At 37.5% G+C, this 16,878-nt stretch overlaps 1 protein-coding gene across 1 annotated transcript; it reads right to left on the bottom strand.

Annotated features, from left to right (window-relative positions):
• Positions 1-6,118: 6,118 nt before the first annotated feature.
• MED21 (mediator complex subunit 21) lies at positions 6,119-14,601 on the bottom strand. The gene is made up of 4 exons (XM_044678309.1): positions 14,534-14,601; positions 8,972-9,086; positions 7,242-7,342; positions 6,119-6,501 (listed from the first exon to the last, which is right to left on the bottom strand). The coding sequence occupies exons 1-4, from the start codon at positions 14,573-14,575 to the stop codon at positions 6,325-6,327; spliced, it is 435 nt and encodes a 144-aa protein (XP_044534244.1). The 5' UTR covers positions 14,576-14,601; the 3' UTR covers positions 6,119-6,324.
• Between the last annotated feature and the right edge of the window lie 2,277 nt (positions 14,602-16,878).

Below are 16,878 nucleotides of genomic sequence, written 5' to 3' on the forward strand. Positions count from 1 at the left end.
ACACAGACTCTTTCTGGCTGACCAGAAATAGAAGAGTGAATTGTTCATGGGTTGGGGAGACACACGATGAGTTTAGTCTACCCCCTAGTGGTGGTTCAGATGGATGGGAGGGTGAATGAATCCCAGACTCCTTTACTTCATAGGTGCCTCTAAGTTAGACTTTTTCTCTATTTTCAAAGCACAAAGTCAAGGCAGAAACATCAGCTTTCCTACTGATCACATTCCAAATAGCATCAATCCACAAGCATTTGTTAATCATCCATCCCCAGGTGCCAGGCACTGTGCATCTGAAAATCCTTCTCTCTGGAAAGAATTTATATTGAAACAAAAGACCTACCAGAATCATCTAAATAAGTTTTAATCTCATAGCACATGTGTAATAACTTGAGGAAGACTAATGAACTATTGGATCCATGATTCTTTTAGGTCCTTTGAAAAAGGCAGCCAGAAAAAAAAACAAACCAGTGGAGAGTGTGAAAAATTATTCCAGAAAAGAGAGGGAAGGACACAGCAGTTTTCACCTAAACTCAAAATTGGCAAAACATTCACTAAATGCCCTTAATGGGCACATCTTGGGCCTTACGCCTCCAGAGCTGGAATCTCATCAAAGCAGGATTACATATCTACTCTTGAGTCCAAAGTACCTACTCTATTCTCCCGGAGGCCAAATATGCGTTGATGTCTTTTTCATGGCTCTGACCTATTCAAAACGTTAGTGACATGTGGTTTAATCATTTCCAGTTGTGTCCAGCTCTTCACGACCCCTTTTGGGTTTTTCTTGGCAAAGGTCCTGGAGTTTAGGATTTCCTTCTCTAGCTTATTTTATAGATGAGGAAACTGAGGCAAACAAGGTTATGGGACTTGCCCTGGGCCACACAGCTAGTTAATGTCTGAAGCCACATTTAGACTCAGCTCTGGCAACTCTATCCACTATACCACCTAGCTGTCCCCTACAGGGACAAAGAGTGGAAGTTCTAGTGCCCATATGTATAACTTTATGTCAGCATACCCAGTCCTGAGAGGGATGCTCAATGCAAAGCAATGAGCTAGATACTGAGACAGAAAAGGAATGCACCCTCCCTGTCCTTAGTCTTGTTGGAGGAACTTGTTTAAGAGCTTTAAAAAATGCCTGTTGATTGAACAATTGAAAGAATGATGTAGGGCAGTATAACAATCACTGTATGTGATTAAGTGGGAAAATGAGTCACAGTGCTAGGGAGATCATAGAAGGAGGATATCAAAGTGGGCTAAAGTGGTCTGAGAATAGGTAGGGCTGAGCTGGTAGGACTGGAGTTGAACTGTGAAGGATGACGGAAATTCAGAGAAGGGAGACGTATATTTATTATAAACAGCATGGAACGGCATATGCAAAAGTTTGGAGCCAGGAATAAATCCTAACACGTTTGTGAAACAATGTTGAAAATGATCCCTCTAGAGCAGAGGGATTAATTTTAATCCAGTAAACAATTATTGTGTAGTTACTATGTTCAAGGCACTGTGCCATACATACTAGGGATACCAAGAGAAAAAACTCCACAGGGTCTTTGTCTCGAGATCTTTACATTCAACTGGGAGAAATCAAAGTGTGCTCACATAGAATTAATTAAGCATGAAGTAATTTGAGGAAGGAGAGGGCACTAAGGCTTCTGAGCTACATGAAAAGAAGCTAAAGATTCTAAGAGGGAAAGGTAAAGAAAGAATGCATTCCAGGCATTCCTGTTTGAAGGATCAGAGACCAAGACTGAATGCTAAATTCTGAGAAGAGCTACTAGGACAATTTGGCTGGAGTGTAGAATGAAGTGATTGAAGGGGGAAATTATAAAATAAATCTGAAAAAGAACAATACCAAATTAGAGGCTACAAATGCCAGCCTAAGGAGTTTTCATTTTATCTTCAAAGCAGTTGGGAGCCACCGCAGAATTTTGAGCAAGTGAATGACATGGACTCAGGAAAATTATTTTGGAAGCTCTATAGAAAATAGGTATTATAGAAATTGCAAGTGATAAATCATGTATAACCCAGATTGAATTGCTTGCCAGCTTCGGAATGGGGGAGGGAAGAAGGGAGAGAGACAATCTGGATTATATAACTTCATAAAACTCATGTGGAAATTTGTTATTAAAATTAAAAAATTTTTAAAAATACATTGCAAGAGAGAAACTGGAAATATAAAGGCCATTTAGAATAATAATTATGCTAAATCAAAATGTATTATACTATTTTAATATATAAATTAATTTTATATTATACATATAAATTTATATATATGTATAAAATATAAATATATAATTTTAATGTGTATAAATGTATATAAAAATAATATAAAGTTAATACATAAAAATATATACTATTTTATTATGTGATTATACACAATATATAATAAAGTTGCTTGCTATACAACAAATTATAATAAAACCAATTATAATAGTCCAGACAAGAAGGCCTTGAATTAGAGTAATGGCTATGTGATTGGAGAAGAGAGAAGAGTTTGAGACATGTTATGGAGGTAGAATCATTAAGACCTGACAATTGATTAGGTATGGGACTGAGGTAGAAGAGTCATGATTCTCGACTTAAGTGAAGGGAAGGATTATTGTGCTCTGAACAGAAACTGAGAATTTTTTAATATAAGTTGTAGATGGGATAGAGATTTTTTGGACATGCTTTGTTCAGGATGGTAATGGGACATTAATAATGGGATATCTCTAGCAGACAACCAGTGCCAATAAGGAAATGGAGTTAAGGGGAAAAAAAATTAAGGACATACATACATAAATAAGTTTATTTTTATTTATTTAAAACCCTCACCTTCTGTCCTGGAGTCAATACTGTGTATTGGCTCCAAGGCAGAAGAGTGGTAAGGGCTAGGCAATAGGGGTCAAGTGACTTGCCCAGGGTCACACAGCTGGGAAGTGTCTGAGGCCGGATTTGAACCTAGGACCTCCCGTCTCTAGGCCTGGCTCTCAATCCTATTACATACATATATAAATGTATACAGAAACAGACTGTGGAGTCATCTGGTAGAAATGACAATGACAATGTTTAAACTATTCATTGGTTTGACTATTCTGGATATCAATTTGGAACTGAGAATAGCCTTGTCTGACAATGGATACAACATTCTGTCCCGGGAACCCCATTTTTTTTTTTTTAAATAATAAGGGAAGTATCTTTCATTATCTGTTCTCCAAGACCTTGTTTTTTTTAGTTACTCAATCTTTTCAGGCACATTGTAGTTAAATTCTTTTAGTTGTGCTTTTCAGCTTTTCGTCAGCTTATAAAAATTTTCCCACATTTCTCTGAATTCATGTTAATCATTTTTATAGCAATATTATTCTATCAATTTGTTTAGTTTTTTCAGCTATTCTCCATGTTAACCAGATTATTTTAAAGTTCTGTTTGAATTACTGATTAGTCACCAAGTATTTATAAAGCAGATACTATGTAATGTAATATTAGGGATACAGATGAAAACAGAAAACACCTTGTTTCCTTAACAGGTCTCTCAGAGGATGTATTCAAGACATACAAAATTATCCCAAGAAAATTTAGGAAGGAAGGCATTAGCAACTCAGAAAAGGCTTCATGTATAGGCTGGAGATGAGCTTTGGAGCTAACTAGATATTCTAAGAGGCAAAAATAAGGAAGGACTGTATGTATACCTGAGAAAGATGGAATGGTTTTATTTGAGGAAAACAAGGGAAGTTTGGTTGACCAGAAAGTTACATGAAGGGGAATTAAATATTTAACAAACCAGAAAAGTAGGTTTGAACCAGGTTGTAAAGGGCTTTAAAAAGGCCAGGGAAAGTTTGTATAAAAACTAGCTTAGTTTACTGAGCAAAGGAATGAAAGACTTTAGAATTACAGTTGGCTCAGGGGGCAGCTGGGTAGCTCAGTGGAATGAGAGTCAGGCCTAGAGACAGGAGGTCCTAGGTTCAAATCTGGCCTTAGCCACTTCCCAGCTGTGTGACCCTGGGCAAGTTACTTGACCCCCATCTCCTACCCTAACCACTCTTCTGCCTTGGTGTCTATACTATGTATTGACTCCAAGACAGAAGGCAAGAGTTTAAAAAAAAAAATTATTATCGTACCAGACTGGAAGAGTGTAAAGACAAAATACAAAAAAGCATTCATTAAGCACTTGTTATGTAGTAGGCACCATATTAAGTGCTGGGGATCCAAATGTAAGTAAATATGATGATCCCTGCCTTCAAGAGGCATTTTTAAAAAACCCTTCCTTTTTAGAATCCATACTAAAAAAGTATTTGTTCCAAGGCAGAGTGGTAAAGGCTAGGCAATTGGAGTCCTGTGATTTGCCCAGAGTCACACAGCCAAGAAGTATCTGAGGTCATATTTGAATCCAGAATCTCCTGTCATCAAGCCTAGCCCTCTTCTACTTTGTTGACTTGCTGCCCCAAGTATACATTCTTATTGGGGAGGAAAACACATAAAGGGAAACTAGAGAGGGGAAAGGAGTCCATGCTAGGCAGTATGTTTTGGAAATGGCCATAAAGTTTGGGGAGATCTGATTCCAGGCAAGAGAAGGTGAATGCAGATGTCTGAGAAGTCAGCTAGGCTATGGCGGGAGGGGAGGTGGAAAGTAATGAAGGTCTGAACTAAGGTGCTTTGGTTTGGAGAGAAGGGGAAGACTAGATGTTGAGGTGGTAATGACAAGGCTTGGCAACTGATTAAGGAGAGACACAGTAAAGAGTTGAGGATATTACAAAAGTTAGGAAGGATAGTAGTGTCCTCACTGGAAAATAGGTAAGTTTAGAAGAGGGTTAGATCTTGAAAGATGAAGTTCTATTTTATATAGGTTGAATTTGGAAATCCTATGGGATATTCAGTTTAAAATGACCACTAAGCAGCTGGTGATACAGTGGATCATTTTACTTTCAGATGAGAAGCCTTCAGAATGCCAGCAGAAGTCCATACATTTTAGCCTGGCATATAAGGACTGCTATAGTCTGGATCCAAACTATCTTTCTGGTCTTAACTTCCACTACTTCCCCACATTAACTTGGTGTGGTGTGGTAGCTAAACAGTGTTATTTTGTGTTTTTCTACTTTTGTTCATACTATTCCTTTAAACCACCCTCCTTACATGTCAAAATCCTCAAGGTCTAGTTTCTCTATAGAATCTTCCAAGACTGGAAGAGATCTCTCCTGTCTAAGAACACCTACAGCACATTACTAGTACCATTTATCAGGTAGGAATTTGTAACTGTTCAATTAAAGTAACGTAGGAAAAAAGTGAGAAATGGGTGCAGGAAAGAGAAGAGCTTAAAGAATAGAAATCCCAGACAGCTCAGAAGTAGGATAGAGCAAAGGGAAGTCTTGGGAAAACAGATGTGGAGATAATGTGGAAGGTTACGTGGGCATGAAGGGAATGTGAAATGTTAGCAACAAACGAAAACTTAGATGAGGTTAGAAATGGTTTTGTGGGAAGAGGCAGGGCAAATAACTAGCAAAATGAGGAGGTTCCTACAGGTATGGAACACTACACATTGGATTTTTTTTCCATGTAACAATAAGATTTGCTGAATTTTTTTCTTTTCCTCCCTCCCCCTCCTTTTAAAAGAATTATTATAAGGGATGACAAGCAGGAGGGAGATGAAAGGAAATGGGAAAATCTAGGCAATGTAAAGACAAAAAAGATCAATAAAAATCTATTTTAAAAATTTGGTTTTAAATTGAGCAGAACCTATGGAACAAAGTAAATTCAACAAACACAAGTGCCTAACGTGTGCAGAGTAATATATTGGGTGCCCCAGAAGATACAAAAGTTAGATAGAACATGGTCCTCATATTTTATCTAAATGAGATATCTGTAAAACCCGTTGCACAGTGCCTGGCATTTAGTAGCCATTTAATAAATACTTATTCCTTTCCTTTTCCCTCCCCCACTCTCTAAGGGAATTTACAATCTAGGAGAAACAAGTTCATGAAACAGCAAATTGTTTCAAAACGGGACATTATAACTGACTCTAGTTAAATATATTAATATATAAAACCTTGAAAGCAAGGTTAATTCCAATAAACAAAAGGAAATTTGATTTTATACAGATAATGGCAACAATGACAACAAAATAGTTTAAAACTCACAAACTTACCACAACTCAGCATTTTATAAGGTTTATTCTATATCAAAAGTGACAAGGGCAGATTGTTCAGAATTACTAAAGAGAAGTCATGTCACAGTGCTTTATGTTTTGTTTTTGTTTTTTGCAAACGTTGGTACAATTCACATGTAAAGTTGATGCAGAATTTAAGTTGTATTAAAAACAGTTCAATTTTTCAGCCACATGCTGTATGGACACTGGTGCTAGGAGTCTGGAAGAGACTGGCTGTGAGTACCATTTCTTGTCTTCAACTGTGATTGAGCAATGTCTGCAAGTGCACTCTGTATTTTCTCTAAAAGCATATCTCCTCTGTAAACAACATCTTCAAGGCATGTAGCAGCCTCATGGTTTTCCTCTTCCAGCTTACACAAGCTTGCAGCCTTAAAAAAAAAATGCAAATGAGTGCCTTTAGAATGAAAAGGGGGGTAGAAAAACCTTGGTGATTAATGAAGGTTGAAAGTAAAGAACACAGCAATAAATTGATATACTTTTAATCTGGATGGTTTTCCATACAATGAAATTTCATAGACTTGGGGGGGGGGGGGGAGGACAACAAAATTAGTCAATATGAAAAACTTATTTTTATATACTCAGCAAACCTGGCTATGTAGCTTTTAAAAAACTAGGAATCTCTATATGCAAATATGGCCTAACAACTGGTGACTCCCCTACTTATCATTTTAAAATATCAATATATTGCCACATCCAGAATTCTCTCCTACTCACACCTTTTATTAGGAGAAAATAACACACCTTTACATTGGGATTTAAGGTTTTCAAAGTATTTTCCTCATAACAACTCTATGAAATAGACACTGCTAATATTATCCCCATTTTAAGGATGAGGGCATTTAAGGTGAGAAATGCCTTGCCATGATGCAGATGCATAAGCATTTGAAATAGTATGTAAACCCAGAGAAAGTCACCAAAAATGGGATGTTAGCTTGGAAAATAGGAATTTTGACAAAAATTATCATTCCCATCTTAATGAGGTTTGTCCTCAAATCTCTCATATGCTAGACTTTAAATACTGAAAGAAAAGGTATTAATCCATCTTGTTTTAGAAATTTTTCTATTGCTAAGCATTCACTTCTTAAGGGAAGAGGAAAAAAAATCTTACCTGCAAAGCAGCTGTAGATTCTTCACTAGGTAATGAATCTATCAAAACGTCTATGTCTTTTGCTGTTCGTGCAATTAATGCTGCAAAGAGCTGGGCATATTCTATAGAAAGAATTTAACTCAATTAGGAAATTACAGAGTACCTAAAGCTCTCAGAAACTAAACACATTTTAAGTCAATTAAACTGACTGCCTAAATCAATGCCTTCCTATACAATGTTTTCAATCTGCAAAATTTAATTTTAATGCCTAAATCCTACTGAGATTATTTTAACTAAAATAATATTTACTATTAACTATATCTAGAAATTAAAAGCAAATCTATCAGACATAGTGTCCAAAATAAGTTATCATATACACATATCTAATTAATATTAAAATTTTCTGATACAAATGTCAGTAAATAACTAACATATATCCCAATGTTCAAGGAAGGAAAATGGCAGGTCACACAAAGAAAAGACAATGGAGAATCACATACATGGTAGATGTAAATAGAGTGGAGAATATTACCTGCATACAAAATTCTGACCAGATAAGGAAATGGGCCAATCAAAATATCAAAAATGATTTAATAGATGGGCCACACAAATAACACCCAGGTACCAAATAACAGGACAAGAACTATAAGCCACTAGCATGTTAGGTATAGCCTCTACAGAAAATTGAAGGGAAAACAAGAGAAGAATACACAGGAGAAAGTATTGGAAGGGTTGCAATCTTCAGCACTGGAATAAATATCCACATTGATTAGATTATATATACCATGAAATATAAGAAACAGAATTAACTGACATTTAGCTACTATAATAAGTGAACTCATCTTTTATCATGCCCAGACTGGGACCATTTCAAAAAATCTCTTAAATTTGTTTAAAGAAGACAAAACACTTATTAAAACAGAGAAAATCTTCCTTCAATTGTAAAAGTTGGGTGGGGGAAGAGGTCATTAATGTGGAATATTTCTTACAATGTGAGACATGGCCAGTGTTGATTAGTTTTATTTACTACTTTTCCTCTTTCTTTTAATCTTTGTTATGAGGACTTCCAGGGAAAGGATAGATTGGAAACAGATGTGACATAAAAACAAAAGATATAAATTTTTAAAAATTCATTTTAATTAAAACAGATGGAAATAGCATGAAAGGTTAAAGTCCTTCCCTCTTCCTGGTCCTTTGTCCCAGCCCCGACAAAGAAGAATAGAAGTGTGATTCAGTAAGCATTAAGGTATGATTAGGTTTCTGATCCACTACAAGAATCAGAACAAACATACTTCCCTCATCTAGACGAAATGGAAATAACAATAATCTACCTTACAATATTAATTTATGGCTGGTTAGTTCAATTGGTTAAGACATGGTACTAACCATGATCTCAATGTCTCTTGGCTTCACAACTACAGGCTGCGCCCTTCACCATAACTACTGTTACTAAAATACTGCTCAGCTGGACTGAGTGTGTAGAGAAACATAAATCTACTACCATTACAGGGGAGAGTTAAGAGAACCTGTCCACCTAAAAGTAGATCATAATGTTGTAACTCTACAAAAGAACACTCAGAGAATCTCACGAAAGAATCTCATAAGAGTGATATATAAGCCATTACAAATATACCTAAATAGTTTCACACATTTTAAGTGAATAAAATATATTTTTTGATCTTCTGGAAAAGTATATATAATTATCTACCTTACTAAAGAAGTTTAAGTTAAATTAAAACATAAAATCCTACCTTCTGTAGGATTTGCTGGTTGATCTTTGTTGATTGCTGTCTGAATATTATTGAAAGAAGCAGGAGGACCACATTGCTGCAACACTCCAATGGCATTACAAAACTGATCTGCAAGCTTGAAACAGATTACCAAAAAATTAAGACTCAGGATTATTTTTGAAAAGCTTAAGGATACTGGAAACAGCATTTTCTTTAGTCATAGTTTCTAGATAAAATACTGATAAACTTTTAAAAAGTCATTTTGAATAAATCAGTTGATTTTAATTGGCAGCATTTCCTTTCTGTAAAAAAGTTATACAAGTGAAGAAATACACAAAAAAGTATGAAAGAATGATTTAAAAATATACCTTCTTTTATTCTCTATGAAAGTACGACAATCACTAAGATGATTACCAACATGGTTATGAGCTAAAAGTTCAAGAAAGAATACTACTACTAACAACTCATATTTCTAGAGTTTTATAGTTCAAAATGAGAGCTACCTCCATTTTGAAGATGAAGAAACACAGTTAAATGTCTTGTCCTGGGTTATCAAGATAAGATAAGTGCCAGAATCAGCACTCAAACTCAAATTTCAGAACTCTAAGATTCTTTCCAATTCCAACTCTTTCTTAAAAATGACTGTTTAATCAATATGACAGCAAAGGAAAATAATAAATTTTGGTGGGGATGTGGCAAAATTGGTACACTAATGCATTGCTGGTGGAGTTGTGAATTGATCCAACCATTCTGGAAGACTATTTGGAATTATGTCCAAAGGGCTTTAAAAGAATGAATGCCCTTTGATCCAGCAATACTATTACTAGGTTTGTACCCCAGAGATTTAAAAAAAAAAGTTTGCACAAAAATATTTACAGCCACACTCTTTGTGGTAGGAAAAAATTGGAAAATGAGAAGGTGTCCCTCAATTGGGGAATGGCTAAACAAATTGTGGTATATGATGGTGATGGAATACTATTCTGCTATAAAGAATGATGAACTGCTTGAGTCCTATAAAAACTGGGAAGACCTCCATGAACTGATGTGGAATGAAATGATCAGAACCAGGAGAACACTGTACACAGTAACTGAAACATTATGAGACAATCAAATGTAACAGACTTTGCTAGTAATAGAAATGCAATGATCCAGGACAATCTCAAGGGACTTCTGAGAAAGAATGCTATTCACAGTGAGAGAAAGTACCGTGGGAGTAGAAATTCAAAAGAAAAATATGATTTATCACTTGTTTTTATGGGCATAGGATTTAGAGTTTTAGTTTTAAAAGACTACTCTATTACAAAAATGAATAATATAGAAATAGGCATTGAGTGATAATATATGTATAACCCAACGGAATTGCTTGTCAGCTCCCAAAGGGGGGAGGGTGAGAACATGAATTGTGTAACCTTGGAAAAATACTTAAAAATAAATAATTTTTTCAAAAATTATTCTCTCATCACTTCCTATGGCAACTCTAATTTTAAAATCTTTCTAACTTTAGGCAAACACCAATCAACTGCCCTAGAGTTATACAGAACAAGCCTCATGTATGTTTCATCCAAGCAGCTTTAGGACATAGCTTAGGATAGTAACAAAAGTAAATGGTAAAAGGGCAGAGGGAAGAAGTCATTTGGATATTCACCTAGGTACACCCATAAATGTTGTTCACAAACTTCTTAACTCTCTTCTCATTTAGACATCTTCAGAGTGACAGAATTACCCAATTGCTCTCTGCCATCTCTAGCCTGAAGACTCCCAACTTTCTTCCAGCCCTGTTCTCTCAACCAAGCTCCAAGCTTCTATTTCAAACTGCCTACTAGATGTGTCAATTTAGATGCTTCATCTAAACTCATTATAAACACAGCATATGTTCAAATCATCTTCCCACATGAAACCAATTCCCCTGACTTTCCCGTGTCAATCAATGAAACCACTAAGATCATTCTCTAATCAGTCACCGAACTCTAAACCTAAGAGAATTCAGGTGTCAGAAGGGATCTAGGGACCTCAGAGGTCTAGATTAAACAATATTAGCAAATAGTCATTTGGCTTTCCCTTGAAGGCCTCCAGTAACACAAGGAACTCACAGTCTCTTAAGACAACTCATTTCAGTTCCAGTCTTTTCATAATCCTTGTTATTATTAAGATGTGTCCAATTCTTCAAGACCCTGTGGACCATACTGTCCATGTGGTTTTCTTGACAAAGATACTAGAATGGTTTGCCATTTTCTTCTCCAGTGGATTAAGGAAAATAAGATTAAGTAACCTGCCCAAGGTCACACAACTATTAAGTGTCTGAGGTTAGATGTGAACTCAGATCTTCCTGATTGAATGATTCTTTTCATCCTAAAATTTTTCAATGTCCTTCTGAAAAATGAATACACACAAATTAATACAAATTTCCAGATGTGGTCTGACTAGAATATCATACAACACAACTACCATCTCTTTCTAGATGCTATTTAGATGCTACTGACTACATGTGAGACCTTAGATAAATCATTTATGTTCTATTTTGAGTTAGTTAGACTAGATGACCTCTAATTTCCTCTTAAATTCTAAAATGAGTATTCTATTAATGAAGTCTTAAGTCACTTTAGAGGTTTTGGCTGCCATGTCACTGCTGATTCATATTTGAGCTTGTGACAGCCTCTGAGATCTGGCTCTATCTACCCCTATAATCCTATAATCCTCCTCTTTTATCTACCTCTATAATCCTATGATTCTCCTCTTTTATATTCAATCAAATTAACAAATACTATTAATTTTTTAGGGCTGATAGGCAGTTCAGTAGATAGAGTGCTGAACCTGGAATCAGGAAAACCTGAATTCAAATCTGGCCTCAAGACACTAGCTGTGTGACTCTGGGTATGTCATTTAACATCTGTTTGCCTTAATCCACTGGTAAATAAAATGGCAAATCACTGATATCTTTGCCAAAAAATCCCCAAAGGGGTTACCAAAGAGTCAGACACAACTGAAAATGACTAAAGAAAAGTTAATTTTTCCTTCAAAACATCTCATATCTGTCCTTTATTTTCCATTCCAACTACTAAATCATCTGCTTACTTATGCATTGCTGCAATAGGTTCCTAATGTTTCTAGTCTCACACTCCTTCCATCTATTCAGTATACCACTAACATTTAATCTTTTAAAAACGCAACTTTTATCATGTTAACACTGTGATCAAAATCTTCCTGTACTTTCCTATTGTCCTTAGGATAAAATCTAAATACATCAGTTGAGCTTTCAAAGCTCTCAATAACCTCTTATCTAACCAACATTTCCACTACTCCTCAAAAACAAATACTCCGCTAGTCAGGCTCCATTAACCCTTTCTGTACCTCTTGAGCAAGCAAGAGTCTCTCTACTTTGTCTACATTTCAAGACTTATGTGAGTATTCATGTTGGTGTTTAATCAATGTTTTATACTGTTATTTTTTAAAATGTATATATGTTTTGCCCCAATTAAACTATAAATTCTTTGAGGGAAAGAACTGTATCTATTATTTTTACATCTTTTGTATAACTTAGTAGTGCTATGCAGAGAGTATATACTTATTACTTGTCAAATGAATGGCCCTACAACTTTAACTCAATTTCCATAGGCTCCTTTCTGAGGACTATATTGACTTATATTAATCAATTTTCCCTATGTTGGTTTTTTTTAATGTAAAATTATGTTTCAAAATAAGGTCAAGTTGGCACTGCTATCTCCAATTTAATCTTGGCTGAACAATCACACTGCAATTATCAAGAACTGAGGTTCTTCATGTTGCTGTCACACTAGTCAGCAAGCCCAATTAACTGGTAGCTAGATGACTAGTTGACAAAATACTAGACTTGGAGTCAGGAAGACAAGTTCAAATTAGTCGCTGATGAGGAAGTCACTTAATATCTCTGTCTGGGTATCAGTTATTTTTAAAATGGAGATAAAGGTCTACCTCTTGCCAGACACTGTGATAAGAGCTTTATATATATATATTATCTCATTTTAATCTAACAACTCTGAAAGTAGATGCTATTATTGTTCCCATTTTACAATTGAAGAAATGGAGGCAAACTGAGGTTAAATGACTTGCCTAGAATTATACAGCTAATTAAAGCTTTCTGGGTCTTTCCGGGCTAGCTAGGTGGCAAAAGGATATAACACTATGCTGGATCTCAGAAGACTCATCTTCCTGAATTCAAATTTAATTTCAGACACTTTACTAGCTGCATGACCCTAGGCAAGTCACTTAACACCTGTTTGCCTTAGTTTCCTCATTTGGAAAATGAGTTGGAGAAGAAAATGGCAAAACACTCCAGTATCTTTGCCAAGAAAACCCCAAATGGGGTCACAGAGTCAGAGAGGAGACTGAAACCATGCAACAGATCTTACCAATTTCAGGCCCAGCAACTATCCACTGTCACTAGATGCCGCTAACATTAATAATAACCACCTCTTTATTTTTACTGAAAACCAACTGAGAAAACACATATAAGGCTTATTCATATTAAGGGCTACTTAGCTTTAAATCACCAATATATATGGCCCTCTTGGACCAACAGAGACAAGAAGACAAGGTGTAAAAGGGGTTTTGCATACCTTAAAGTTAAAAAGCTTAAGAGTGATGAAGACCCGAGTTCAAATTCGATCTCAGAAACTTGAAGTTGTATGAGCCAGGCAAGTCACTTAACTTGTATGCCTCAGTTTCCTTCATCGTAAAACGGGGGATGGGGGTGTGGGGGAAGTCATAATAGCTCCCACCTCCCTGAGCTGCAGTGAGGATTAAGTAAACAACTGCTCTTTGCACAGTGCTTCACCCTTAGAAGGTGCTTAATAAATGTTTACTGATCACTGATTAACATCTGTAAAGTACTTGGCACTAGAAGACTTTATTATTAATATTTGAAAGGTGCTGCACACAGTGCTTGGCACACAGTGGGAGCTTAATAAAATAATTAACATCTGTAAAGTGCTTAGCACAGTGCCAGGTACATAGCAGGAGTCTGGAGAGTAGGTGGGGCGGAAAGGAGACAACCGGTTTGGCTGTGGACCGATATTGTGGGCCTTCTTTGAAAGCCCTGGATGTAAGCCAGAATGGGTTAAGGCTGTTTAACAAAATCCTCCTCACGATCCAAGCTAGCATCTTGGGGGAGGGGCGGGTAGCACCATTCAACAGGCGCCAGCCAAGGGACAGCAGCGCTCCTACCCTCCCCGTAACCGCCTCCAGGGGTTCCCGCCCGGGATCTAGGCTCGACCTCCCCCCCCCCCCAACAGCGTAAAAAGGCAGCCCCGGGTAAGACTAGGGCGGGAGGTAGAGGGGGAGGGGGTTGGAAGCCAGGGGCAACGACGTTTCTGGTTGGTTACTAGCTACGGAGACGCGGCCCCTCCCCCCTGCCCACCCGCAGCCCGGGTCAGCCCACTCGGGGCTCCGGGCCTGGCGACCGTGGCATTGCTATTTCTCTCTGGCCTCAGCCTGGGCCACTGCGGGAGGAGAAAGAAAATGCCACAATCAGGGTACCCCCTTACCCACAGGCGAACGGGGGCAGAAAAAGCGTGGGGATAGGAGGCAACCCCAACGCCATTTCCTCACCGAGTTGACAGCGTCCTGAAGCTGAGTGAGACGATCCGCCATGTTGTCAGCGCAGACGCCTATGCCGCAGCCCTTCCTATAGCCCGCTCCCGCCTGATTGGACAGCGCGGGCGACCAATCGCGCGGCCGATCTCTGGGAAAGGGGCGGGGCCATTGGAGCTGGGAGCTAGTTTAGTTGTGAATTCTTCCCTTTTTTAGAACGTGAGCTACTTTGAATTAGGAGCTGTCTTCTTTGCACTGCAATTAGCACTAAGTAAGCGCTTAATATATGCATTATCTAGCATTATTTCGGACATAAGATCTTAGATGTAGAGCATGAAAAGGTCGCCAGCTTATCTATCTACACCTGCTCCCTTCCTATTGCTGGAGAAGAAATGAAGGTGAGGTGATTTGCCGAAGTTCACAGAGATGGTAAAGCGATAGAGTTAGCATTCAGTCTTCCAATTCGAAATGTAGCTGCGCCGACTTTTCTATTGCATCTGATCACGTTCCCCTCCAAACTACTGGGGGCATGTAGGTGGCTCAGTGGATAGAGCCAGGGTTAGAGACAGGAGGTTCTGTGTTCAAATTTGATCTCAGACACTTCTTAGCTGTGTGACCGAGGGCAAGTCACTTAACCCCAGTTGCTTAGCCCTTTACTTAAATATACCAGGTTCAGAAGGCAACATTAGAAAAGTCATTAATGAGGGCCAGATTCACAAATGGATTCTGGAAACCTTTCAAAGAACAAGCAATCTCCACGTTACACAAATCTAGAGATCGTATTAAAAGGATTTTCTTTTTAATATATTGAATTATTTCTGTTCTTGAGTTCTGAATTGAAGCTTAGATTCATCTGTCATTCCTTTGATCCTAGAAATATGTCAAGGAATGCCTCACCCTAGAGCAGGGGTTGGCAACCTTTTTGGCCGTGAGAGCCATAAACGCCACATTTTTTAAAATGTAATTTTGTGAGAGCCATACAGTGCTCACAGTGTGCGCTCCTGTAATAACGCCTGAAAAAAAAAACTGACTTTATGGCTCCTGCAGAAAGAGCCATATCTCACCCTCAAAAGAGCCAGATATGGCTGGAGAGCCATATGTTGCTGACCCCTGCCCTAGAGCCTTGATAGAAAGGGAAATTATTAGATCCATCTTACTCAAATAGAAACAGCTTATGCTAGAGGCTCCTGCACAATCGAGTCCTTCGGTGTCTCATTACATAGGTCAGTCTTTACTGGAAGAACTCAATTTTTTCCTTTGGTGTTGGAAGACAAGAGACCAGTGCTAGATAACAGATAACCAGGGAATTGGGAAGGGTTGAGGGTTTTGATGGATCACCTCTTTATTGGCAATTCAACAGTTAGAGATGTCTTGGGATGTCCAAGGGAGAGGCTAAATAGTGACCAATAATGAAAAATAGATGTATAGATATGTACAAGAGGACTGTCTGGTCTTTGATCACAGAGATTCTGACCAATTAATTTATTGGTGATTGCTAGCCTAATCAATAAAATGACTTTCTTACCCAGAAGCCAGCCTCTCAGAATTTTTAACTGTCACAGTACACTACCCAGTTCTTTCTATGAAGCAAACACAACTTTTGATGCCCAAACCTGGAAAAAAGAAACTGTAGATGAAATGGTCTGAGTCTTAATGAACACCAGTGGGAAAATATTAAGTAAAATATTGTAAATTTGAAAATACTAAGGAAAATATTGCAAATACCAGTTCACCAAAATAATTAGGAAAACTAAGATACCATAAGAAATTATTTGCTTTCTCTCTTAAAATATTCTCTTCAAAAATAGCTGTAACAGTTTTTTTACACAATCACAGAATTTGAGAACTGCAAGGAATCTCAGCAATTGTCAGTCCAATTCTTGAACAAAAGGTATCCCCACTACACAATACAAGCCTACACAATAGATAGCCTACCCCTGCTTGTATTCCTCACAGGAGGTGAGATCCATCTTATCTTGAAGCAATCCATTCAAATTTTGGACAGTTGTAGCTATTGGGGCAGCTTTTGGCACAGTAGAGTTTGAAAGACTCATCTTCCTAAATTTAGATCCATCTTACTCAAGTGAGAAACAGCTTATGCTAGATGCTCCTGCTATGTGATCCTGGGCAACTCACTTAAATCTCTTTGCCTCAGTTTTCCCCTCTGTCAAATGAGCTGGAGAAGGAAATGGCAAACCAATCTGGTATCTGTGCCAAGGAAACTCCAAATGTGGTCATGAAGAATCCAACACAACTGAACAACAATATACTTAAGCTCTGAGACTGTTCCCTCATTTTAAGGTTAGGGAAAGCAATATCTTCACCTACCTAATATGGTTGCAATGAGTTTGAAATGACCATGT

The sequence above is a fragment of the Gracilinanus agilis genome, chromosome 5 (assembly GCF_016433145.1).
Source record: "Gracilinanus agilis isolate LMUSP501 chromosome 5, AgileGrace, whole genome shotgun sequence".
NCBI lineage: Eukaryota > Metazoa > Chordata > Mammalia > Didelphimorphia > Didelphidae > Gracilinanus > Gracilinanus agilis.

Coding starts and splice junctions, on each gene's coding strand:
- MED21 (XM_044678309.1), bottom strand. CDS start 14,575: ATGGCGGATCGTCTCACTCAGCTTCAGGACGCTGTCAACTCG. Junction 9,087..14,533: donor TTCAGGACGCTGTCAACTCG/GTGAGGAAATGG, acceptor ATCTGTTTCAAG/CTTGCAGATCAGTTTTGTAA. Junction 7,343..8,971: donor ACCAGCAAATCCTACAGAAG/GTAGGATTTTAT, acceptor TTCTTTCTATAG/AATATGCCCAGCTCTTTGCA.